The sequence below is a fragment of the Melozone crissalis genome, unplaced genomic scaffold, assembly GCF_028551555.1.
Source record: "Melozone crissalis strain CALT ecotype California unplaced genomic scaffold, PUWL_Pcris_2 ptg000005l_1, whole genome shotgun sequence".
NCBI classification, from domain to species: domain Eukaryota; kingdom Metazoa; phylum Chordata; class Aves; order Passeriformes; family Passerellidae; genus Melozone; species Melozone crissalis.
Genome location: NW_026535783.1, coordinates 29,381,276 through 29,407,084, shown reverse-complemented (window position 1 = coordinate 29,407,084; position 25,809 = coordinate 29,381,276). Strand labels below are relative to the sequence as shown.

Genomic DNA, 25,809 nt, shown 5'->3' with positions numbered 1-25,809 from the left:
AGTGCTACAGTGCTTTCTTCCCATGAAGAAATCTGTCTTTAGTGGAAATCTGCAAGGAATGGCCTAACTAGCCTGTGTGAAACACAGCCTGAAGCCATGCACAACGTGGAGATTAAAACTCCCAGAGCAGTGAATGAGGCATGGTTCACATTTAGATGTCACAGTAATCCTACACCAAATTGATTATGTGGTCATAAACCTAAGTGCCAACACAAAACAGCTCCAATGACAGTGTGCTTATCGCTTCCTTCCCCTCCGCTCCCCCAGCTTTGTCAGGCCTCTGAAATCCTAGCATTCACATTTTAAACCAGAAAAAAACATTCCCTCTACTATTCCTTCAGTGCCAGACCTGGAACCCACGCACTCCAGAGACCAGACATGGTCCAGCAGCGTGCTGGCGTGTGAGCTGGCACAGCCGGAGCCACCGGCCCTGCCGCGTTTCTCAGCTCCCGCTTGGGTTTGGCATCCTCGGAGCACTCTTGGTGGGGCTTGGCGCTCTCTCTGCCCAGCGTCACTCGCTCCAAAGGAGGTGTCCAGAAGGCAGCGCTGCCTTCCCAGCCCGGGAAGCACGGAGCTTTCAGCTGGGACCTCAGAAGTGTTTGCAGCACGTGCGGATGTTTACCGAGTAGCTCTCCTTCAGAATATGTCAAGGTGTATCAATGTGCATAAGAACACTGATCACAGGAAAGAAAAAGAAACTCCTCATTTCAACAGATTTACTCCAGATTTACTCCAGATGTGGTTCAGAACAGTTACATTTGCAAAACGTTTTACTGTCACTTGTTCTGTTGAACCACACAGGTCAAGACATGGGTAACTGGAGACCCATCCCACAGTGCTGGTGACTCCAGTCAGCTTTTCTTAGCAAGGGCCTGAAATCTGATATCATCAGAGCTGGACTGTTTCTTCTCCTCTTTTGCTCTTTATAAAAGCTTAATTTATGTGCTGCAACTGCACTCATATGTATAGGGAATATACACACACACACACACACACATGTATATAGGGAAGTTATCCCAAAGAGCAACATTTCTACAAGAAGAAATTAATCTCTCCTTGCACTTGAGTATGACACAGTCAAAGGCAGCAGTGTATCAAGCAAAATTTAAAAGTACTTTTTAAAAAAAGTCCAAATCACTATGCTTTAAGTTGACTTTTAAATTTCTCACTGAAATAATAAAAAAACATAGCCAAAAATATGAATATAAAGCAATTTTAATTTTCCTCTAGATATTTATATCAAAGAAATAATACTCATGTCCAAGTACTGTACATACAATATCTTCCTTATAAACTCTGTAGTTTAAAACACATGTACAAAATTGCACATTGCAGTTTGCAAAAAATCATAAATACATTTTTGCATGTAAACAATTCCAGCACAAGGATCAATGTTATACATTCCAAAATGTCTAAGTGTCTGCTCACAAACAAAAACAAACAAAAACCCCACTGTGATCTCCATAAAGGTTCTAATGTTACAAATCAATCAATAACAGATTTCTAACTGATATACTACACACAGGGATACATAAATGAGCACAAGGCAAGTCGCCTTTTAGTCATTAAGTACTTAAGACAGAGGCTTGGAATACAATCCTGCTGCCATTTAAACCCACGGTATCCATCCCACAGTATTTAGTGGTAGCAGCATTGAGTTAATTTTTCCAAGATTGCCAATTGCAGTATGCCTTACTTTCAATTCTCAAACAAGTTGGCTACCACTGAACAGTAGGAATTTTAAAATTATTGTAAACACAGTTATCACTGTTGTATATTCAGAAAGTTACAGTCTTCTCCTAAACACATCACTAAATTAAGAAAATGTTTTACATTTAATCAAGTGCAAGATGCCCACTAGTATTGTCCACTTTATCTGAGAAATAAGTATTTTGAATATAATACAGTTAGTAAAAGTAATGTAAAAAATTACAATGGACATAATCCTCAGTTGTTAAGCCCTGTAGCTTGTTTACATTTAAAAAAATCACCGCATCAGAAAAAAGGTCTCAGAAGTGTCCTTTAAAATCTCTCCTGACCAAATCCAGCAAATAAGTAGCTACTCAATTTTGTTTCACTCTTATCTCCATCTGTGTGCAAAGCCCTTGTCAGCATACCTGTTTGAAGACTTCGCAAAATCAATCAGGTCCATTATATCCATACAGAGTTATTTGTTTCATTGTCTGTTCTAGGTTGCTTTTGTGTGGGTTTTTTTGTTTTTCATTTCTGGTTTTGTTTTGTTTTGTTTCATTTGGTTTTTTTGTTTCATTGGGGTTTTTTAATCTATTCACATGCTGCAATTTTATAAAATTCTACCAAAAGCAGGGATTTTTAAAGGGTTTCTCAGAGGCTTCCTCTGTGCCAGCTAATTTAGTAAGGCAGAATAAGAAGGTACACATAAGCCCAACGTTTAAAAACACCCAAGAAAGGATGTAGACAGACACCCACCCACCAACTAGTTGCATGTAAGCTGCTGGAAGAGCAAAGCTCAGTTTGAACTGCTCTGCTTCCACCTTTGATTTTGAAGAGCTACCCTGAAGGAGAAAGTTTTAGTGCCGTGCCTGAAGGCCTATGAAGAACCAGCTTGGACTGAAGAACTGTAGGAAGCAGCAGTTTGCTCACACCTCTTTTGGACAGAAAGAGAGCTTGGATATACTGGTGGTGACACAGCAGGGGGGGATTCTTGCCCTTTCCAGGAAACCCCTTATTCTGTTAATCAGCATGTTGCATGAATCCCAGTAATACTACCAGCAGCCCAGCCCATGACATTGCAAGGTATTGTGATTATAGTAATGCAGACCATTAAGAGTTTTCTGCATCACAGAAGCTCAGCAAGAACCAGAAACCACCAAGGGCTTTCAAAGCTGGGTCCTATTGCCCAAGACCTGTCCTTTATCTGATGGGAGTTAGTTCCTCTGTTGAATTGACAGAAAGACATACTGCACGAAGAATGATTAATTTAATCTTTCCTGGTCTGCACCTAACTGGAGCTACTCCTTTCCAAGGGGATCTCTTTTAAGTCATACAAGATTAGCCATCACAAACACCACACAGTGAGGGCACACATGTGGTTCCCCAAACCTCAGAAAGATTTTTCAGTGTAGGCAGAAACTGCAGGAAAAACAAGCCAACTTTAGATGAAACACTACAGGAAAGAGAAACTGCCCTGGAAGATTGTGCTACAACTTCACAGATGGAAAAACACAGAAAGCTGAAGAGCTACTTCACCAAAAGACTTATTCAGCAATACAGACCCAGCTGCCTTTCCTGGTAAGATGCTGCACTGGGAGTCTAAGAATTACCTTCAGATATCATAAAATAGAGGTAACCTTACAGATTGAATTTTAAGGCCATGGAGGCTCAAGGCCCTTCACAGCAAGATACTCCTGGTACTGCCACCTCTTTAATCTCTCTACCCTTCTCCCCCTTCTCTCTTGTTGTCCTTAAGAAGTCAGTATTCCTGATTAGGAAGAGTGGGAGTGACAAAAATCAGTGGCTAAATTTTGGTGTGCAAGACTATGCAGACTTGCCTATCATTTTCTATTTAAAAGTCAGGAATTGCACAATACTATATTGCAACATTTACTCCCTTCCCTTTGTCTTGTACAAGTAGCAAAGCACAACCAAAGCAAAATCACTGGTGGGAGTGTTTAGATTGATGGCTCACATGTCAGAACTTCACTAAGCATCTCTGTAATTAACAGCACTTTGCAACAAAGCAAAACAATTCTCCAATATATACTTGTGTTGGACCTTTTTTTTAAGGGTTTGGGTTTGATTCTGTTGATTTTGGTTTGTTTTTTTTTCCTTGGGGGGCATGTGGGAGAGCTAACAAATCCTGAATATTTAATCTGTTACACGTGGAGGAATGCTCAAGGGGCTCGCAAGAACTTGTTTTGCTGCACATTGAGCAACACCACATGGCAAAGCCTTGAAATTAGAGCAAATGCTTGAAGACAGGGCGTAGCTGCCTTTTGGAGCTCGTCCTTCATGGGCTGCATTTTATTAGAGAGCAGATCTTTGCATCACCAGTCAGCATGCAGACCTGGGCTTTACTTGATGACATTTCAGCATGGTGGTTGCCATGGCTTTAAATAAATAAGGGTAAGTGTGAAATCACTAGTCATCAGGCCAAACAGGCAGGGGCACAGTTTCTAAAGAAGAGACATTTAGAAGACACTTATGCAGTAATAACAAAACAAAGTAAGTTTAAAAGCATTCTGAAGAGCAGTCCTAATTATCTGCTACTTAAACATACAACATATACTACCATTAAATACTGTTTCAGAGATAAGTGTTATTTTTCCCTTTGATTCAATTTTTTTTCTCTTTCCTGGTGCTGCTAACTTCAACCATCATCTCTAACTACTACAAGGGGGGAAAGGAATAAAGAAGTAAACTTTATTAGACACTATTGGCCTGCTGGGAAACTGGTATCATACCATGTGGACATACCAGTTTGTATGATTATTTCACTTATAGGGTGCACACAAAGACTGTCAAAAATCACAATGATCTACAATACCATTTTAGTAACTGGCACAAAATTGTTTGGATTGATAAAAACACTTTGACAGCATTTTAGGAATCTCTATTCTGAAGGTGTCATCTTGCAGACCATAAATAGGTGTCCTAGCTACTTATGGCCATAACTTAGGCGACATTAGATATAACAAGAACATTTAACTCCCTAATAGTACTTCCTCACTAATTCTGTCACCCTCCCATGAAGGAAGTTAAAAGACAGAATGGTAAAAGTTGGAAAAATCCAAGAATTCAAACTCTGTCTCTACTTGTGAAGAACAGCAAGTTATATATCAGTATCTTCTACTGCTCTCTTTCCATAGCTGTTACTAGGGAAAAAGAAGGAGACTATCCAAAATTAATTCTCTGGAACAGCATACTAACTTTATTTGACACTACTCCATTGCTTGTGTCCTGCTTTACAAGAAAATCTGAGGATTTATGAAACAGAGGTGTAGGAAAGATTGTCAAGTCCAGTATGCTATCTTTCAAATTACTCAGCATGTACCAGAATACTTTAGTTAGTCAGTTAGTTAGTTAGTTTAAAACAGTTAGTTCTTAAAGGTCAATTTTCCATATGAGACAGGAGGGACACATCCCTTGGGGCAGTGGGAAGCTCTCTGAAGAGGACAAGAAAATGGTATCAAACAACTCCTAAGAGTTCAAGCTATTGGTCATGATTTTTCACCTCTTCAGACTATTGTTTAAGAACAGGGATGCAGTGAGAAGCCTGACTCTTAACAGCTTCAGCTTTCTTCATCTATGACAGAAGTAATACCACAATTGGACAACCACTGATTGAAATTGAACAGTTGCAAGACACACTTCAAGGTAGTTATTAGAAAGGTTTTCAAATTTATTCAAATAAATTTTGAGATAATAGTAAAACAGGACTCAACCTAAAAAAGTAATTGAACTTGCAAAACCAAAACAGAGACTGCAACCAATGATCTTTCTCTTCCCCTTTGTATGGGATGGGAGTCTGTTACTGATCTCCATCCAGCAAGACAGCTCTCTAAGGCTGCATGGATGCTATTTAGGTGACTTACAATTCCACCCACACTTGGTTCTTAACCAGTAACAGTAGTAGTAAGTTTTATGAGCAGTGTGCTAAATATCAGAATCTAGCAGTGTATTAGTGCACAGTGAACTGGTCATATCTATTATCTCCATGTCAGCAAGGCTTCAAACCCAACCATCACTTCAAAGCATTCCTACAGAAATGGTCATTCTTTAGTCAAAACATTTAACCAGAACATTTACTCCTCAAACTATTGCAGACCCTGTTTGTTACTAGTATTAGAAATTGAAAGCAAAGCTCAATTTACAGCTAGCTATGCTATGGGCAGAGACAAAAAAGCAAACATCACGTAAGCCATTATTTAGGGTGACTACTTTAAAACATTATTTATGATAATCATCATTTAACCTTGTAGTAAACGACTACACATGAACTGCAGCATTTCAGATAACATTAAGGCTAAATGTGACTTCAAAGTTCTCTTTTTGTGTTAATTTAGCATTGCAAAGCTTGACAGTCCTCCAATTTGACTGGAAATCTAAAAAATCACCTTGTGATCACACAGGGAAATGCAGCTTAGTCTTCTTCTGGAAGAATCTGACCACAACAAAAGCATATGAAAAACCCCACTGTGTACTGTTGCAGCTACGGAAATCCCAGTTCCTTCCTTTGGCCATCCCCTTCTCTATGCATGCTGGTGTCTACACACAACACCTCGACATGCGTTTCCAGGTATCTGTGCTTCAGAAGAATTAGTTCATAAAGGCTGGATTTGCTGTTTCTTCAGTTAGTCCTCACTGACTTGAGAGGATACCGCACAAGCAGGACTCCAGCACAAGAACTCATGCCCCCTGCAGACACAAGATCAAGATTCAGAGTTTTTACATCGGTAACATACTTTTGTCAAGACTACTCAACTGAAAGTTGCATTTCAATACACAGCACTGGTGTGAAGATACAGATCCTACATTGGTTTCCTTCTTCCCCACCACTGTTTCCCCAGTGGGATGCTTCAAAGACAACTAGAGCAAGGCATTCTGACTGACCATTTGAAGCCAACTGTTTCAACATCCAAGCAGAGATCTGGTTTGTGACTATGGTGATGCAGAAAGTAAGCCTTCAGGTATGCAATAGCTTAGGAAAAAGTTCTCCCAGACTAAGGCAAACAGCAAGGATCAATGCCCGAAGCAAGGCAACAGGATGGTACCTTGGGAAGCTAGTCTCATTATGATTTATGTGAATACATTTCTAGACTCTTAGCAACACACAAACAACAGCAGGTTCTCCACTGTGCACTCACTGTTGCAGCATTTCTCAGAAACCTACATTTAGCTTGTCACACATGACCAGTTCATGGAGAAGTTGCTTCTGTCCCGCCTCCAAGCTACTGAGTCGTTATGAAGAGAGAAGTTTCACAGCACAAACAGCTGCAAGACACTTCATAGGATAAAAAGAGACAGATCTCTGAAACACTGGAGAGGAGTAATCATGAATTACTAAGACCTCTTGTCCCCCATAATTTACCTTAAAGGCCTGAGTCTCCATATATTCAGATTTAATTCAACATCTTCATAGTGAAGTTGCACCATGTGCGGCAAGATTAACAAGGCTCTTACAAACTTCAGATTCTGCCCTTTGTTACAAGAACATTTATCATTCTTCATCAGATACACTAAACCCTGATGCAAGTGACTGTGGTGTGAGAGGGATGAGTTAACATTTGCAGGATTACTATGCACTGTGAAAGCTTTCTGTCCAAGATTTTTTCTGCTGATACAGGTCTTGCCAAATACTGAAAGAGGTGAATCCCTGACAGACTTTACTGTCCACCTCTGCTGGAAGATGAGCAGTGACTACAGAGTCACTACAGCAGTCACTACTGATCAAAAGAAGTGACCAAGCATCAAAACAGGATAAGAACTCTTCAATACTCATTCTTACAGTAAAACTTCAAACAAAAAACTGGAAAAATGGAAGTGATTTTGTACTAATCAAATATGTATGCAGATATGTCATGCTCCAATTTGTCTACTTGCTAAACATAGAAACTTGGAGAATCAAGTAAGAAAAGAGCAAAATTATCCAGCAGCAGTTACAGCTGCACATATGAATAAATGAAAATGTTACTCATTGCTTTTCCTTTTTTAACTTGCACTCCAGAAGCAGGACACATAAAATGCATCAAAGAATGACCTATGTAACAAGCAGATGGGTTTTTTCCTCTTGCATATTAATCTCAGATATAGGAAAATTTTCTCTAAGAAGCTGCTAGATTCAAACAGTTAAGACGCCAGTTAGGGCAGCCAAGATGTTTTTTTTCAGCACAACTAGTAATTCAGACCTGGCATGCACCTGTACTTCAGACACTATCAAACAATACTATTCAGTATTTTGGGAACCATCAATTACTTATATAACTGATTAAAAATTAGTTGCCAAATCAATTTCCACTTTAACAGCCGCAGAATGCCTCAGGGTTTAACCTGGGGAGGTCACTCCTTTGTCGAAGGTGAAACAGAGAGTCAATCAGATATTTAAAGGAATAAAGGATGCCTCATGACTCCTTCTTCTGTAAAGATACATATACAAACCAAGATGACAGAGAACTGTCATAGAGCCACCCTTGATCTCAAATAGAGCATGATAGTCAGTAGTGACTACTGACATACAGTCAAGAGTCAAGATATGTCGAGATATTTACCTTTTGGAAGACCATCAAAGTCTTACAACAGAAAACATGACCATCACCACCAAAATCGCTCCTCGCCATGATAAGGACTTATGTCCAAACACCTATGATTCTCAAAGTATGCAAAGTATTTGCTTTTGGAAAGGCTCTTCAAACACACCAAATGGGCTCAACCTGGAATCACATTAAGTTTTAAGAACAACTCACCAGCTACTTGAACTTGTTTGGAGACCTTGTGATTCCAACAGACTTCACTACACTGCAGACCAAACCAATTAACTTTCATAGCAATGGCATCATTTGAGTCAGTGTTATCAGAGTGGCTTTCTTGCACTCACACCAAGCAGAGCCAGATCTGATGAGGGCTCCACTCTCTGCCCAAGGAAGGAGTGAACAAGTCTTCTCTTACTGAAAACATTCCCCCTCCTATTTCCCAAGACAGAAAAGATCTGGTAACAAGTCAAATAAATCATATCCAAATATGAATCGAACCCTTTTGCTGTAGCACCTAAATAAGAAGGCACTTCACATCTAAACAAAGATACTGGTTCAAGTACATTTAAAAATTGCTGGGCAAAAAACAATATGCACAGGAGCAAGCATCCAGCAAACAAAACAGACAAGGGAGGAGACTATTTAGTCTCCAGAGCAGATTACACGTGGGGCAAAGAAGCAAAGAGGGATGTTTGTCACGGGTTCACATCTGGACTGAAAACCAGATTGGAAGGACATGAGGGTAGCCTGCCAATCAAGCCAGGCAGCATGAGTCTTTGCAAAGACTAGAAAATAGCATGCACAAGTATAATAAAGCATGGTAGTTTTGAAGAATGAAGAAAAATGCTAAAAAGCACTGAGCTAACAGTGAACATAACTTTTATTTTGGGATTTAAATTTTTTTTGTTTGCTTTTTTTGAGTTTTGTTTTTGAGGGGTTTTGGTAGTTTTCTTTTTTTTTTTCCTTACAGTAACACACAGCCAGTTTGCTTGGAGTTACTGAAAAGGAGCTACATGAATGCAAATCATATAAACAGTCTGAAAATTTTTTACCCAGTATCTATCTTTTAATGTCTCACAGTGACCAAAGTTTTTGGCAGAAAATCAAAAAACCTAAAAGACACATATGTTTAAAAACAAACTGAAGAAAAAAAGGCAGACAAAATAGAGAAGCCATATTTAAAGGTTTAGGAACACTGCAGGGCTAAAGGCCAGAGTATTGAGACGTTTTAGAAGACAGGAACAATCAAGTCTGACAGCTGCAGCAGGTAAATACTCCTGAGTCTTTTTATATTGGTTTAAAGTGTTAGGTGCTTTGGCTTTCCACTCAAATACCTGCAAAAAATGCAGCAACCTCTAGCAGAACCAGTCCAAGCAGGAAAAAAAATCCAACCACCCCAACACTATTCTCAAATTTTGGTCATGTCACTGTTAGATCCTGTTTCTCAGCCTAAATGCCAGATAAAAAAGGCATTTATGAAGGTAACTGATCACTCTACAGAAAACACATTTCTTTTGGACAAATCCACTACAAGAACAGTAGCCTCTGGCAGAGAGCTGGAGCTGCCAGCCTCACTAGTAATCTCTCATCAGTCATCACGGTGTGAGAGATGGCCTGTCACCACTTCTACCACTGAACAGATGTCAGCTAGAACAGAAAGCAGGCTATCAAAGAAGTTACCACATGAGGTCTTTGAGATGCTGGGTGTGAGACTGCTCTTGCAGAAAGTTCAAGCTCAAGTGAGGTAATGTGGGGTGATTTTCAGCTTTAACATTACCATACTGGAAAGGGAGAGCTCATTATAACCCTGCTAGACTATAGCCCACTAGAGCCTTGCCCATGCCTGGGAAGGGGAACTGCAGTGATTTCCCATGCCTTATGGATCCCCCATGTTGCTTGGATATTGCTAATTTATTATGAGCAGAAATTACAAAGTAAGCAAAGAAGTATTGCACAGCTGCATTTATCGTTTTCCTGTGTTCTACCACAAGATCTTTACCTAGCCCTATACTCACACTCATTTAGAAAGACAAGGACCAAAATAGAGGTGCTCACCCAAAAATTCTTATGATTTTTTTCCAGGATTCCAGGATTCCCTAAAAAATCCCCACCTCATTACATATGCAGTAAAGTATCTCACACCTACCAGGCAGCTTTACCTTTCTCACTAGGGAAAAGTGTTAAGTGTGGGGGAAAAGATGTTTTTTATCAGTTTCTCCAGACTTGCAGCATCTTTGCAGAAGGATGACTACCAAAGGAAAAAAAAAACATTTTCCACCCAGTTATTATGTAACAGGCAGTGCTACAGATTGTATGCAGTATGGTTCAGAATGCCCCTAAGAAGTCTTTGAACCTGTGTTAAGATCAAAATTTTTTTAATCTGCTCATTAGTAATTCTAACAGCAGAATGTACTGTTACAGGCAATCATTTCAACCACCAAAAAGGCTCTGGTGACATGATCAAACAGTTACACAATGATTAATATGGCTTCTACCTAATTTGCATATGCATTAAGAAAAGAAATATCCTCGGAGCCATCTCAGCTACAGTAACAGCGTAACTACGCATTCTCATATAACTTCATACACGTGCCAGGAAAGACTGCACTAAAAGGAAAAGCTCATACACTTGATTGCTGCAGCTCAACTTTCTGAACAGATAGCACTCACATATCCCCAATAAAAGCATGAAAAACTGTGAGTCTATCCCATTCTAACTGGATTTCAGCTGTAGCCTTCAGAAGAGGTAAGAGATGTTTACCAGCTCCTGAGAGGCTCTAACAGATCTGTACACAGAGAGATGTCTATGCCCTCTTGGCTCCTCATACGATTACCCCTTTTCACCAGCTGGCACAGACACATATCCCCATGAAAGATTTGCCTCTGAGTTCAAGCAGAGTTTTTAGCACAGTTTCAGCGAGGGAAGAGGGCCCCACACTGCAGCTGGATCTGCTCAGGAGAAGCCGTGCCCTCCCCCAGCGGCAGGGCCGGCCCGCGGCTCCGCACAGAGGGGCTTCTGGCGAGGTGACCGTCACACACCCACAGACCCTTCCCACCGCACCATTGCCACAGGGCTCGGCAGCGCTGCGCTAGCGGCTAGGCTCAAAATACACAGGTGCAGCAGAAGCATGGAAGGCAGTGGCACCGAGCAAGGGACCTAAAGCTTTCAAAAACTTATTGAGGATTATGTCTAATCAGAAGAAATAGTTCCTTTGCTATACTCTTCTACTAGTAAATTCTCGACAAAGAAATAAATCACACCGAATCTTCCCAACCAGAAAAACACTTCACATTCTAGCATTGACTCTGTCTCTAGAGTATTGCAGAAAGTTTCTTTAGAACAAAGTAGACCAAGAAGCAAGATACACAGATTTCTACTGAAAAATAAATCTAGTTCTCCATAATATTTCTGTGATTTATTCAGACAGAATACAATGGAATTATCACCTTTACAGCTAACCCACCCCAAATCTGAGCCCTTTTCTGTATAGCACTGAATTGTTACTATACTGTGGAAAGAGCACGCACTACTGGAATGTACACAGTGAAGGAAAAAAAAAAGTAAAGCTCTTTTTGCCAAAGTAACCATTTTCTCTGCTAACGTGTTATCTAGAAAAATAAGGTCTAGGCAACATCCAAAAAGTGTTCAAGTTTCAATAAATAACTGTCAATGCCCCAAGTTTGCACTGGCACAAGAAATATGGAGCATACAGGTTTAGAAAACTATTTTCCTATGACTGAGTCAGCAATGCATTTCAATCTGCTTTAAGATTTACAACAAAAATCAGTCCCTCCAGGGTTCGATTTGAAAATCAAAGCCATGTAAGTGCAAGAGCACCCACACAGCTGTCTTAACTCTCAATGGCAAATTAAAGCTCTAGAGAAAGACAGTATTTTAAAAAAGGTTCTTTATCAATACCAAGAAAATATACATAGCCATATTATATTTTAAATATATATATACACGCACATCTTTTCAAAAGGTACGATTCTGGCTATTTTTCTTTACGTTTGAAAAGCTTATCCATTGCTATACAGTTCAGTAAGGTGTATTAGGAAACACACGTTTTATATCCCCCATGAAAATAAAGTTGAATCTTTCTGTAAACAGTAATTTTCTTATTTTCGGAAATCTCTACAGACCTCAAGTACTTCACTGAAAAATTAACAACCACCTGCCCCAGAACCACCCACGGAGACCCTCGCTGCTGAATGCGACACGGACAGAACTCGGGAAACGCTTAGCAACACCCGGCTCCCGCAAAAAAACCGCCTTCTCCGGGCACAAATAAATAATAATAATAATAATAATAATTAATATTAAAAAAAATAATAATAGCAGAAGGGCGGCAGCAGGCGCGCACCTTGGCCCCGCGGTGCCCCCGGGCGGGCTTGGGGCCGGGGCCGGCGGGGTGTCCCTCCTCAGCAGGCGCTGGTCTCCGGCGCGGCGGCGGCCGCCTCGGGGGGAGTCTCCCGCGGCTGGGCGGCGGCGTGAGGAGGAGGAGGATGCCCGGCGGCGTTGATGTGGCAGCCAGAGGAGAGGTGGCTGCGGACGCGACCCTGCAGCTGGGTGACCTGGGCGCGGAGGAGGTTGGCGGTGGCGGCCAGCTCGGCGTTCTGACCCTTGAGCGCCTTCACCTTCTCCTCCAGCCGGGCGATGCGCTCCAGCTTCCGCCGGCGACACTTGGAGGCGGCGATGCGGTTTCGCAGCCGCTTGCGCTCTGCCTTCAGCCGCTCCTGGCTCTCCGCGTCCAGCGGCGACAGCGACGGCGGCGTCGGCGCGCTGCTGCCACCCTCCCCGCCCGCCGACGGCGGCACCTCGGGCACCGTCTGCGGCTCCTCCAGGGACCGCGCCGGCGGCAGCCGGCCGCTCCCCAGACCCGCGGCTCCGAAGGCCAGGCCCGGCGGCGGTGGCGGGGCGGAGGCGGAGGGGTAGGCGCTGCCCGAGGGGCTCAGCGGCCCCGCGGGGTTGAAGCCGCTCAGGTTGGTGTAGACGGCCGGAGGGTCGGCGGCGGCAGCGGCGGGGGCTCCCGGTGGCCCCGGGCGGGCGGTGCAGCAGGGTCCCGGCGCGGAGAGCGGCGGCGGCGCCGTCAGGAGCTGGTTCTGCTTGTGCAGGTCAGCCAGGGCCTTGACGAAGCCGTCGGCGAAACCCTCCTGTTCCTGCGTCACCGGCTGCCGGTACAGGAACGGCCCCGCCGCCGCCGCCCCGCCGCTCCCCGCCCCGGGCGCCGTCGGCCCCGGGCTGCCCGCGCCCAGACCCGCGCCCCCCTGGATCAGCAGCTGCTCCAGGTCGGCGGCCGGTGGCAGCTTCAGCAGCGGCAGCTCTGCAGCCGACCCCAGCGCGGCCTCCGGGCCGCCGCGGGCCGCCGCCGCCCCGCCGCTGCTCCCCGTCTCCGCGGAGCCCGCGGTGGGCGGCGGGGCGGCGGTGGCGGCGGGCGGCGGCGGCAGCAAGCGCAGAGCCGCCGCGCTGCCGCGGGCGCCGGCAGGCGGGCGAAGGGCGAAGGGCCCCGGGAGCGGCGCGGGGGCGGCAGCCGGCAGGTCCCGCTTCTTCCCGGCGCCCAGCAGCAGCTTCTGCCCCGCCGCCGCATCGGCTCCAGGTCCGCCGGCGGTACCGAAACCCGGCAGCGGCACGAAGTCGGGCAACAGCTCCAGTCCTTCCTCGGGGTAGAACGGCGCCTCCATCTTCACGGCGGATCGCCCGCTACGCCCGCCGCTCATGCTGCCGCCCTCGCCGGCCGGCGGCGGCTCCGGCGCGGGGCGGGCCGGGCTGGGCGGCTGCTCCGCGGGGCCGGCCGCCCTCGGCTGGCAGCGGGGACTGAGCCGCCTCCCGGCGCCGCCGGACCCGCGCCACGCCCCGGGCCCGCTGCCCGCCCCGCCGTCGCCGCCTCCCTGCTGCCGCCGCCGCCGCCGGTCCCCCCCGCCCGCTCCTTCCCCCGCCCGCCGGGCTTGCGCGGAACGGCTTCCCGGTGGGGTGTCCGTGGGGAACCCGCGCTGCTCCTCCCTCTCGGAAACTCGCCCCGCGAGTGCGGTGTGGGAAAGAAGGCAGTGCTGGGGCCTTCGTCCGGGAACGGGGGGGGTTTTCTCGGGGCCATCACTCCGGCCCGGGGACCGGGAGTCCTCAGGAGGAAAGCGAGCAAGAGCATCGCGTGGCGGCTGCTGGGGCAGGTGCTGGTGCGTTCAGTCTGTGATGGATGGGCACAGGATAGTGCAGGTGTCGAGGACTAATGATTCTCAACAACACGGTGCTGGGAAGTCTTACAGGAAGTGCTTGGCCGTCAGGAAACACGCCAACTAGTCAAACTAAAAGTCACTCAGAAGATGGACGTGAATTTGATGTGGCCTTTTTTTCCTGGGGGGAGGAGGAAGTTAAGAAAAAGGATTTGAAACATCCTAGACATATTTCCAATATTTTCAAAATTACTGAAATGTGAATATTTCAGTTTAGGGGTTGTATTTATTTTTTATCTTTAGTCAAGACAACTCCCTCTGCCCTTCTCCAAGTTTGTGAAATTCTTACAGGATGAGGAAATTTCTTTCCATACAGTCCTTTATAAATCCCTCTTGCTTCAGGATACCTATGTGATCCTGACAGAGCTACTGAACACTCTCCTTTAAGTCTTTAAAATCAGCTTGGTGACTGATGGTCTCAGTGACTCATCTACACATTCACCAGATGTCTTCATCTGTGATGGACCCCCTCAGTTAGGTGTCACCTTCTGCAACGTACTCATGCTTTCATGCTTTCTCCCCAGGCATTTACTTCCTATGTATCAAGACATGTGCCTCTTCTCACAGTGTCTAGTGAAGTTGCTGAGTTCTGCTCTTAGCGTCACGATCTATATGGCCATGCTGTGCCTAGGTTCATTCCAAAACCAGCAGTGGAGGAGGAGATGGACAGTGGTATCAAGTGCAGGACTTTGACTCAGAATCTCTCTTCAGGTCCATAGGAGAACTGGAGTCTAGGTGCACTGACTAAGGCCTTGATGACCTTGACTCAAGTATTTTGGGGCCCCCAACTCTCACATATGGTGCAAGAGTTCCTGTTCAACACAGCCCAGCACACCTTCAGTCCCTGCCTGGCTGTGTCACAGGTGTCACTCTCTTCCGCTCCATCTCCCGGGTGAACCTTGGACCTGTGTTTCCAGTTCTGTTACTGGCACCATCTCCTGCTGCTCCTACCTGAATTACCTGGGCGGACCTTGTACCTGGTTCATCGCTTCACCTTGTGTGGGTGTGTCCATTAGTGTCTGCCCAGCTCTTGTGCTGCAGGACTCTGTCCAGGCTGATGAGCCTGGGCTTTGGCTTTGGTCACCTCTAGCTCATCTTGCCATTGGACAGCCTAGCCCTTCTGGTCCCTGAGGCTGTGGCAGAATTGCTGCCCAGAAAACTGGCAGCAGGAGGATGTGAGGGAGAAGAAAGTCAGCAGGCAAAGGTCAGGGACAGAGGCATTCACATGGAAAGGAGAGGAGTAAGCATGTTTTTCTTGGTGAGGAAGGTAGTGCTAGAAAGAGCTTATTTTGGTTTCCTTGTCTCTTGGCTGACCTAGCAGGAGAGGGAGCAGAGCTAACAGCGCTCAGCCAACACTGAGTACTGACAACAGCTCATGCGAGTGGCTTTGTGGAGGTATTGCTGAAGCTGCTGTACAGGCTTTTCTGTCATATTCCTGGACAAGCAAATGGCAGTGACTGGTACCTTCCATCAGCTGGGCAAAGAGAGCTGTCCAGGAAGAGAAACCATAGCCACCAAGCTAAGGCAAATAAACCTTCTTTTCTTTCCCTCACAAAGAAAGTGTAGAGGGGGAAAGTAGGCTGAGGAGAAAATTATGATCTTTGTAGGGTCAGAGAAAAAGCCATAGAGGCTCACTTGGTACTGGGGTCATTGTCAGTGAATTTCTAGATATAATGTTACACTTGATTGGGGCGACCCTAAGGGTGGGTTACCTTGTCATTCCTATACAAAAACTGTCACTTGTGTAGGACGGTTTTAGTTGTTGATCAAATGCAGAGTGAGCCCACAGAATGGGAACATGTCGACGCTGCTCGAAATAAACTTATTTGTAACAAAAAATCGATTTGTTGAGAGATGTATCTACTGTTTGCTGATGTACCTGCAAACTACGTTTAGGTGAGTAACACGGAGTTGTTTTACACGTCCTTAATGCAACTGTGTGTTATGGCAATGTGGTCTTCCCGTTGTTTTCTTTTGCCTTTCCCCCGCTCCTCATTTATTTTTAATTTTTTTTTTTTTTTTCTCCCCGAAGAAAGTCAGAACCTCCCGCGGGGCTCACAGCGCCAGGTTCTTCCTGTCCCAGTGACAGCCGCGTTGTGCACACTCGTCCGTCCGACCGCACCCCTGTCTGCCGGCTGGGACAACCATCCCCGGCCAGGACTTCGGGCATGGCGCGGCCGGAGGAGGCCCTGACGGGCTTCCCTCGGTGAAGGAAGGGCCGTAGCGCAGCCCTCAGTCCCGGGGTCGGAGGCGTTGCCCAGCTGTGGGTGCGGGCCGTGGGCGGCGCTGTGGGTGCGGGGTGTGGGCCGCTGTGCCCAGCTGTGGGTGAGGGGTGTGGAGGGGAGCGGCTCTGCCCAGCTGTGGGTGCGGGGCGTAGGCAGCACTGTGGGTGCGGGGTGTGGGCCGCTGTGCGCAGCTGTGGGTGGGGAATGTGGGCAGCACTGTGGGTGTGGGGTGTGGGAGGCTCTGCCCAGCTGTGGGTGCGGACCGTGGGCGGAGCACGGGCCCAGCTGTGGGTGCGGTGTGGGCGGAGCACGGGCCCGAAAAGGGGGTGGAGCAGGGGACAGGAGGCGGCCGGATTGGCGAGCCTGATGAACAAGGCCCCGCCCGCACGCTGCGCGCCGACGCGCCCAATGGGCGGAGCGTGGTGCGCGCCGCTACCGCGAGAGGTTTCGTTGAAGCTGGCGCCGCCATCTTGGAGTTGGGAGAGGCCGCGCGTCCCGTTCCCGTCCCTCTCCGTAGGGCCACGGGCGCGGGGGGGGACCGCGGGAGGCGGGGGAAGCATGGGCCCCCGGCGGTGAGTTCGCAGCGTCCCGCCGGCTCGTCCGTCCCCACGAAGGCCGCCCCGCGGCGGGCGTGGGGTTGGGCGGGATGGTGCAGTCCTGTTCCGCCTACCGCTGCCGGAACCGATACGACAAAGAGAAGCCCATCTCCTTCCACAAGTGAGCGCGCGCGGGCGCCGGGGCGGGTCGCGCCGGGGGGCGGGGCCAACGCGGGACCGCGCGCGCGAGGATCGCGGGGAGCCGCGGGGGAGGGAGCGCGTGCGGGCACCGACGGACGGACGGACGGACAGACAGACAGACAGACAGAGAGACAGAGGGTTGTGTCTGTTCGCCCGCTCCTCCTGGCCTCTCCCTGGGGAAAGCCGAGGGACGAGACCCTCTGAGCCGCCTGGTGCAGAGCGAGAGCGGGCTGAAACCTCATCCCCCCCACCCCCCATGCGGGTCAGGAAGGTTTTGACTCCGGTTATAAAGCTTTCCAGAAAAGCTGAAAGTGCCTCTTGCTTGCAGGTTCCCTCTTACAAGACCCGATCTTTGCAAGAAGTGGGAAGCTGCTGTTAAGAGGAAAAACTTCAAGCCGACCAAGTACAGCAGCATTTGCTCAGAACACTTTACCCCCGATTGCTTTAAGAGGGAATGCAATAACAAGCTCCTAAAAGAGAATGCTGTGCCCACAATTTTCTGTTACACTGAACCCGGTGAAAAGGTAAACCCAAAGCACCCATGGCTGCAGGTGCCAGAACGTGTTGTGCATGTCACTGGTTGCAGAGTGGCAGGGCAGTGAGCAGGGAGAGGATGCAGGCTGGGAAGGATGAAGGCCGGCAGGACGCTGAGCCTGTATCCCTGAGGTGACCAGGAGGACTGTGATGACTCAAAATACCTGCAACAGCTGTGCTTGTTTTCTCTGAGGCTCTCTGAGGCTTTGGAGCACAAAGTGTTGTACAGGCAGGCACTGGCTTTCACCTGCTCATGTGTCTATTTAATTCAGCATCCATGTGCTGATTAAATGGAATGGCAACAAAGTAAGAAGGTATTACCCTGTCGTTAAACTGTTCCACAGCAATTCTTGCATATTCAGAGTCTGAGAGAGCCTTCATTAATGCTTGCAAATGACACTTACTCTCTTCCCATGGCTGATGGCTACTGCCAGCATTGAAAATGCAGTGGATGTTAACTGTGAAACTTAACTGGCCTCTTTAAGAGAGCTCTGCGCTTTGGCTTTGCAAAGTTAAAATGAGTGGCAGAACCGTACCTGTACCTCTATCTGTCTGTCCTGAGAGCATTTCTGTCTTGCCTTAACATTGTTTTCAAAAGCCATACTGGTCCCTGACTTCTGATGATAGTCTTCTGAGTGAGGTATTCCCTTCACTGTGCCACTAGAACAATTTACTGTGAGATGCAAGTTACTTATGAGTTCTTACTTCTTGATGTAATAACTTCAAGACAAGAATGGAAAAGATAGATTTTAAACTCCTTTAAAGGATATAAAATATTTGATCTCTTACTACTTTGCCGTAGAGAAAGTGGTAAAGGAGACAGCGGTAGCTGGAGTAGGTCTGGGGGGCAAAAGACTTAAATGGGATGAAGTGCACAGAAGAAAACCCAGACTTTTTCTTGTTCAGTTTTTCTCTTTATATACAATATTGGAGTGCTGCAGAAATAAAAAGGCTACACATTTGAAAAATGAAAAGTGGCTACTAACACAGAAGAGAATATAAAAAGAATGCAAACAAGGAGACAGACAAGTTACAGGGAAATATGGTTGTGTTTTTTGTTTGATTACACTTCCTTGCTTATCTGTGAAATACACATTTTCTTTGTTGTGTGTAAACTACTTGCAAATTTTTTTACAGTCTGAAAACTGAATGGGTGTATAGGGTAGTCTGCAAAAGTACTGTTGGTGCAGCAGGATTAGTAGTGAGCCACGTTCCCAATTTCGCTGCCATACCTGGATCTACAAAAACACAGAAGAGTGAGTGCCTTTTAATTCTGAAGGATTCAGTTCTATTTTTATTTGTTCCATGGCACTTTTTGAATAAACTGCCACATATCTTCAAGTAACAACGTAATTACAAAGAATAATTGTGGTTGTTTTGGAGTTGAATCCACTGGATTTTGAAATACAGATTTTTATCTTTCACACTATGTAATTTGTAACTTTTTCTTTACTTATGTCTTAGAAGAAGTATTTGTTGACTAGAAGAAATAGTTAGAAGTCATTGATGATGTCACAGAGATACCAAAGATCTGTTCTCTGTGATATGTTATGACAATAATAATTTGTATATAGAGGTAGCATATGCTCTATAGCTTCAAATAGAAGTCTCTGTGAATTCAGCAGTCCGGCAGTGATCTGATTTTTGCTTTTGTTTCTAGCAAGAATGAGTTTCTTTTTGCTAGCTCTACCTTTGCCTTGTAGGGTTTTTTTAGTAGAAAAATTTGATAGTGACAGCTGATAGGGTCAAGCTCTTTACAATATTCATATGTGAATTAGGTATGCTAACAGCAGCAGTTTTTTATAAACGAGAAATAAGACTGGTAGTTGGCTGATTTTGTACTTTCATGTGATCAGTTATATTTGAGTGCATATTAAACTTCCCTTTAATGCCAATCTTTTCTTCAATACCAATCACCAAACTGCCTTTTCAGTTACTGTCTGCCAAGTGCTGTAGTTTGTGTCGGGGACAGGTAGACACCCACACATCTATCTTGCTTGTATCTTAAGTCAGTGAAGTTAATGATACAATGTTCAGATCTGATGAGCTTGATATTTTGATAGTGAGGACTGTTGGCTGTTCTTAAAATCAATGGCTGTTCTTAAAACCAAGGTTTTCCCAGTCCTTATGCTTTTCTTTGTACTAATAGTGTTGGCAACAGGTGGGTAGGTAGAAAATTTTTTCAGTGCCTCTTTTACTGAGAATGTTTTAAGCTTTCTTTTCAATAGGCAATATGCAAAAGCCCTTTGGTTTCAACAGTGCTTTTTCAATCAATATGTACACAGAATAATTTTTTAATTATACTGGATTCTTTTGGGGAAGAAAAAAATCTGATTCTCTGCTCTGGCCTATACTCAAATGAATCTGTGTTGTCCTGACCTGTACAAGTGGACCTATCAAGAGCAATGTGACAAAACCTGCAGTTTTATATGCAAAAAAACCCTGCAGTGGAGTTGAGCCAATTGATATTTGGCTGCTGCCAAAAGGGAGGACTGTGCTTCTCCCCAGTCCATTCCATCTGCCAGCTATGTAGTCCTGTTTCTTAACATTACCTGGCAGTGTGAGCTCTCAGCCCAGAGAGCCAAACGTGTCCTGGGCTGCATCCAGAGCAGCGTGGGCAGCAGGGCAGGGAGGGGATTCTGCCCCTCTGCTCTGCTCTGCTCTGGGGAGAGCCCATCTGGAACCTGCATCCAGCTCTGGGCTCCCAGCACAGGGAGGACATGGAACTGTTGGAGTGGGTCCAGAGGAGGCCAGGAAGATGACAAGCGGGATGGAGAACCCGTCTTAGAGAAACAGACTGAAAAAGCTGGGGATGTTCAGCCTGGAGAAGAGAAAGTGGTGTGGAGACCTCATAGCAACTTTCCAGAATCTAAAGGAGGCGTACAAGAAGTCTGGAAAGGGACCTTTTTATAAGGGCAGGTAGTGACAGGCCAAGAGGGTATGGCCTTAAGCTGTAGGAGGGCATGTTTAGATTAGATATTAGGTAAAAATGCTCCACTGTGAGGGTGGTGAGGCACTGGAACAGGTTGCCCAGAGAAGCTGTGTATGCCCTATCCCCAGAAGTGTTCAATGGTTGCATGGGTAATGTGGTCTAGTGAAAGGTGTCCCTGCCCATGGCAGAGAGGTGTTGATACTGGATGATCTTTAAGGTCCCTTCCAACCTAAACCATTCCATAAATGTATGATTTTCACATTTTCCACATATCAAGGCAGGTGTATGTCGTACCTTTTGTTGCAATGCTTTGATGTTTAATAATGGACAGAAAATTTATGCAGTGATAGTTTGAGATCAAATAGCTTTCTGTCATTTTAGCAATTATATTTGAACAAAAAGTAAATACCAAGGATGAGATGGCTGCTTTGCTGTTGAAGAGCTGTTTATTTTGGTTCATGATGTCTCTTTTAACCAAACCCTTATGCTGCAGCCCAAAACCTGTTAGAGTCTCTCCCACTTGTTGAGAAGACTGGTCTTACTGTGTCTATCTCTCTGCTGTGTCAGCCTGCTCAGTAGTTAGCCCTCGTTCTACCTCAGCAGCAGATTGTCCGCTTCTGATGTGTTTTTGATTAGATTAGCTGGTCGGTTCAATTATGTAGTGGTATGATGCAGCAGAAAGGAGGAGGGACAAAGGGGGATGGGATGGCAGCAGTGAGTTGCTAGATCATCTGAACTCTGTTTTATGGAACTGTAGGCTGTGTTCTTGCTTCTTAGGTAATTAAAAAAACCTATTTAGACATAAGGGCTTGAGTTTCAAAAAGCCCTTAAAATGAAGCTGGTTAAAAATATGTCCAGTTGAGAAGCCAGACAGAGAAGGCCCAGAAACGTTTGCCAGTTTTGAAAATTGTGTCTTTGAAATTTATTTTATTTGTTTAAATCCTGGTTGTTTAGGTTATTCTGGGGCTGTAATAAGGGAGTTGTGTTGTAAACAATGTTAAGCATGAAAATGTACATTTTTTGTCTTGGTCTTTCTAGTCTGAAGAATTTGCAGAGCAGCCAGAAGATCCACTGCCGCCTCCTCCACTGCCACCGCCACCACCGCCTCCACCACCACCACCACCACCAGCAGCTCCAGTACTACCACAGTCTCCATCAACTCCTTCTTTTCATTTGTCTCAAATAGATGCCAGATTTGTAGATCCCAGTATTGGATTATTGATGCCCCCTCTTCAGACCCCCAGCAATCTTGCTGTTTTTTGTGATCATAACTACACCGTTGAGGATACAGTCCATCAGCGGAAAAGGATTCAACAGCTGGAGGAGCAGGTTGAAAAACTGCGCAAGAAGCTCAAGACCGCGCAACAGCGGTGCCGGCGTCAGGAAAGACAAATTGAGAAACTAAGAGAGATTGTTCAGTTTCAGAAAGAAAAAGACATATTGGCAGGAAAAGGCTATGTGATTCTGCCTAATGACTATTTTGAAGTCGTAGAAGTACCTGCCTAGGAGTCACGAACATAGTTTTCACTTTGGTAGGCCAATAAATTTAGTTTAAAAATTAAATTCTTTCTAATTCTGTAAGACTTTCCAGAATTCTAAAACAGTAATTAAGCAGTCATACAAATAAGATAATATTTTTTCTTTATTGTCATTTCAGTTTGATATACTTTTAATATATTGAAGATGCAAGTATCTCAGAATTAGAATATGCAATGAATTTACAAAATATTAATTGCTTCCAGAAGGAAAGGACACAAGATTGAAGAGACATAGGAATTTACTTTTTTTACAATGTCTGTCTCATGCTTACAGGGGCTGGGAACTGAATCTGGGTGAGAGTGAAGTTTAGGTGGTTGTACACCTAGTGCTTTGTCAAGATTTCTAATGTTGGCTTTGGTAATCCCCAGTAGGTAGTTTTCACTGATTTTAGAAAGAACAGAATTAGGTCAGCTAACATCTGCAAGTGCTGCAGAAAGATAGCTAAGATGCACATTTCAGTCTGGGAAAACTTCCAACTTCAGTTTGCTATGCATTTGAAGAACTGCAAAAAGTAATTCCTGGATCCCTTTGGGTGAGGTATGTAAATGAACCTCTTCTTTTGGAGTAACTGTTCAACACGAGTGTTTTGAGGCCAATGAGGAGAATTCATTAGCATAGCTAACAAGACCCGTAGAAGCAGCTTTTGTTTTGAGGGCACTTAAAAATAATCCTGAAGTGCAGGGCTGAACTGAACATGTATGTTACTGTTGGCAGGAGGATTAAGACTGTTTACAGTGACTGCTTGCAAAAGGACACTGGTAACATACAGTCCCAGTATGTTGTAGGCTCATCTTCCCATTAACACTGTAACTGGTAGAGTGTTGTCCTTGGTTTTGAAATTAACTCGCCTGTCAACATGTGTAGCTTCAGGAAATGAAGTAAGTTTGTTCTTCATCCAGGGAGTCAGACTTTTATGGCTTTGCAGTATACAGTGGTTTTATTTCCTTTTTTTCACTCCCCAAAGGGCATCCACCAAAGGGCAGATAGGGAACTAGACTTTGGAGTTGCTTGGTGCTAGACTGGTTTATAATATCTCAAATGCTGCTGCCTCTTCTTCAGCCTTATTAAGACTATTTCTAGTAAATTTAGCATGACAAAGTAGTGCAGCAGATTGCACTTACTTTCTAAAAATTTATTTAGTCAACAAACTCATTGAAAACGAGATAAAATGGCTAACCCTAATGCAGGCTTCACAGCTGAAATTCCTTGATGTACAAGACATGAGGAAATTTGCTTTTCTGAGTCTGTGTCAAACTTGTTTGTGGTGAGGGTTCTAGCTCTGATGTTAAACAAGCCTTGTTCATGATGGCTTTAAAAGCTTCCCTTAATATCCTGTTAGCATGACATTTTGAAATATTTCAAACCAGTCTTGATACTTCTGACCTCACTCATGCCATGTGTCTATTTTCCCTACCATTTCATACACTTAAAATGAACAAAAATGCCAATGCTTCCTTTTGTGTACATTTATTATACCTAATTAAAAATTTGAAAAGCAAACGATGTGTTAGATTTTTAATTACTCTCTCTTCTCTTTTCCCAGGATTTTTCCAAAATTGTCTTGACATTTTAAATTTTTATTTTCTGCTAGTTTCCTTGTTTAGAGTTTGGGCTCCCAAGCCTTGCTGCTGTTACACTTAGTGTTTAAAATTGGTAAAATTCAAAAGTGACAAGGAAAAGACGTTTAAAAAACTGTTGCTATGTGTGCCAGATAGCAGATTGTGTCTGTTTTCTCTGCAGAAAACCCTCTCTTCTTACTCTGCAGGAATTTCAAGTGAGACTTTCTGAAGCACAGTTCATTACTGCAATACTGCACCCCCTGCCACCCAGCTCTGCGCCCCAACACTTGGTTGTGTACTCTCACCACCACCCTTCTCATGTCCTCCAGTTCTCTGGAAGTGACTGAGGTGCTGGCTGCACCCTTCTGTGTGGCACTTTCAGCTCACTAAAGCAGCAGGTTTAGCTTTAGTGGAGAGGCAGCAGAGGCAGCAATAGTACCACACCTGATACAGGTTAAAGACAGGGCCCAAAGCAGGGCATGAGGAGAAATAAATCCTCTCCTCTGGATGCAATGAGCATTATGTCAGCTTCTTCTGAAAATACATGGGTAGCTTCCTACTCTGAATGTTCAGCACCATTTCCTTCCACCTGGGCCATGCTTCCCCGTTTCCCCCCCCTCTTATGCTCTGGCTGCTGTGTTTGTTGGGCCCTTCCTTTGGGTGTTTTAACTTGATAACCCTTCAGGGAAGCAGCCGAACAAAACTAAGTCTGCAAGTTAAATTTTAGGTACAGTGGTAGATGGCTGATATGTGGTTGGTGCGCAGAGTCCTTGTGTCTTTAAGCTGTTTGCATTGGTGAAGTTGATTTAACAGCTGACTCAAAAATGTTTCTTCTTTTGAGAGGATTGATTATTCCTTGTCTGGACAGTTTCAGAATTAATATGCTGAAGAGGGGACTGCAGTTGTCTTCCTTTCCTCTTAGCAGATGAAATTACTAAGAAGAGATGCAGCCTATTGTGATAACATGCTTGAATTTCTCCTGCAGCAGCTATTTTTTTTCCTTGCAAAAAAAAAAAGTCGTGTTAACTCCTGATGTAGTCATGTCTGGGCTAAGTGTGGACTTCAGTTGACATATGAGGGCTCTCAGTACCACAGAGCTGTGAAGTGGGGACTGGTACAGAATCAACTGATTCTCTTTTAGCAATTGACTTTATGCACTGCACCCTGTCCCTCACTCTTTCACAGCCTCTCTTCTGTAGTAGCAGTATAGAAAGAGAAGATGAAGGCTCTCTGGTGAGGCTAGGAAAATAATTCTAGCTAATAAGCACAATATGTTCCACTAGTGTGTGTTAAAATTTCCTCTCCTTTTGGGATCTGGTACATCCACACAATCATCTGTTAAAGAGGTCTGCAACAGTTACTGTTTGCATTGACCACAAGTGGTACCTGCATTAGCACCAATTTCGTAAACACCTCTGAAAAGATGTGATTGGGAGTTAAAAAGCAGAGGTTGTAATTGTAGAATGGCATGTGGTTGTTCAAATGTATGTGAAGTAGCTGACATTTGTTTAAATGCACTTCACTGAAGTCTATTTTACAAACTGAATAATTCAAACGAGTTAGAAAATAGCAAAACTGGCAAAAAATTTCCATCATTAAACTACAGAAATATTTATTTTTTTATTTTTAAATGGGCAGATGCTTTAACAGATAGGAATTGGAGTCACTTCTAAACAGAAGTATTGCTGAGTAGCAATTGTATTGAAGGAAAACTGGTGGGAAGAGAAGTGAAGAATAAGAGATAAAGAGGAGAGAGTTTGAAGTCAGTTACATCTAAAGCCAAGAACATGTTTATTAAAATACAGCTATTACAGAGGCAGTGAAGGA

At 44.8% G+C, this 25,809-nt stretch overlaps 2 protein-coding genes across 2 annotated transcripts; one reads left to right on the top strand and one right to left on the bottom strand.

Annotated features, from left to right (window-relative positions):
• Nucleotides 1–1,197: 1,197 nt before the first annotated feature.
• Nucleotides 1,198–17,241, bottom strand: LOC128945634 (collagen alpha-1(I) chain-like). The gene is made up of 2 exons (XM_054289403.1): nucleotides 16,516–17,241; nucleotides 1,198–14,345 (listed from the first exon to the last, which is right to left on the bottom strand). The coding sequence occupies exons 1-2, from the start codon at nucleotides 17,239–17,241 to the stop codon at nucleotides 12,651–12,653; spliced, it is 2,421 nt and encodes an 806-aa protein (XP_054145378.1). The 3' UTR covers nucleotides 1,198–12,650.
• Nucleotides 17,216–23,915, top strand: THAP1 (THAP domain containing 1). Its single transcript, XM_054284912.1, has 3 exons — nucleotides 17,216–17,398; nucleotides 17,747–17,942; nucleotides 21,923–23,915. The coding sequence occupies exons 1-3, from the start codon at nucleotides 17,328–17,330 to the stop codon at nucleotides 22,388–22,390; spliced, it is 735 nt and encodes a 244-aa protein (XP_054140887.1). The 5' UTR covers nucleotides 17,216–17,327; the 3' UTR covers nucleotides 22,391–23,915.
• Nucleotides 23,916–25,809: the final 1,894 nt, after the last annotated feature.

Coding starts and splice junctions, on each gene's coding strand:
- LOC128945634 (XM_054289403.1), bottom strand. CDS start 17,241: ATGCTTCCCCCGCCTCCCGCGGTCCCCCCCCGCGCCCGTGGCCCTACG. Junction 14,346..16,515: donor GACAGGAAGAACCTGGCGCT/GTGAGCCCCGCG, acceptor TTTCCTCCTGAG/GACTCCCGGTCCCCGGGCCG.
- THAP1 (XM_054284912.1), top strand. CDS start 17,328: ATGGTGCAGTCCTGTTCCGCCTACCGCTGCCGGAACCGATACGACAAA. Junction 17,399..17,746: donor AAGCCCATCTCCTTCCACAA/GTGAGCGCGCGC, acceptor TCTTGCTTGCAG/GTTCCCTCTTACAAGACCCG. Junction 17,943..21,922: donor ACACTGAACCCGGTGAAAAG/GTAAACCCAAAG, acceptor TGGTCTTTCTAG/TCTGAAGAATTTGCAGAGCA.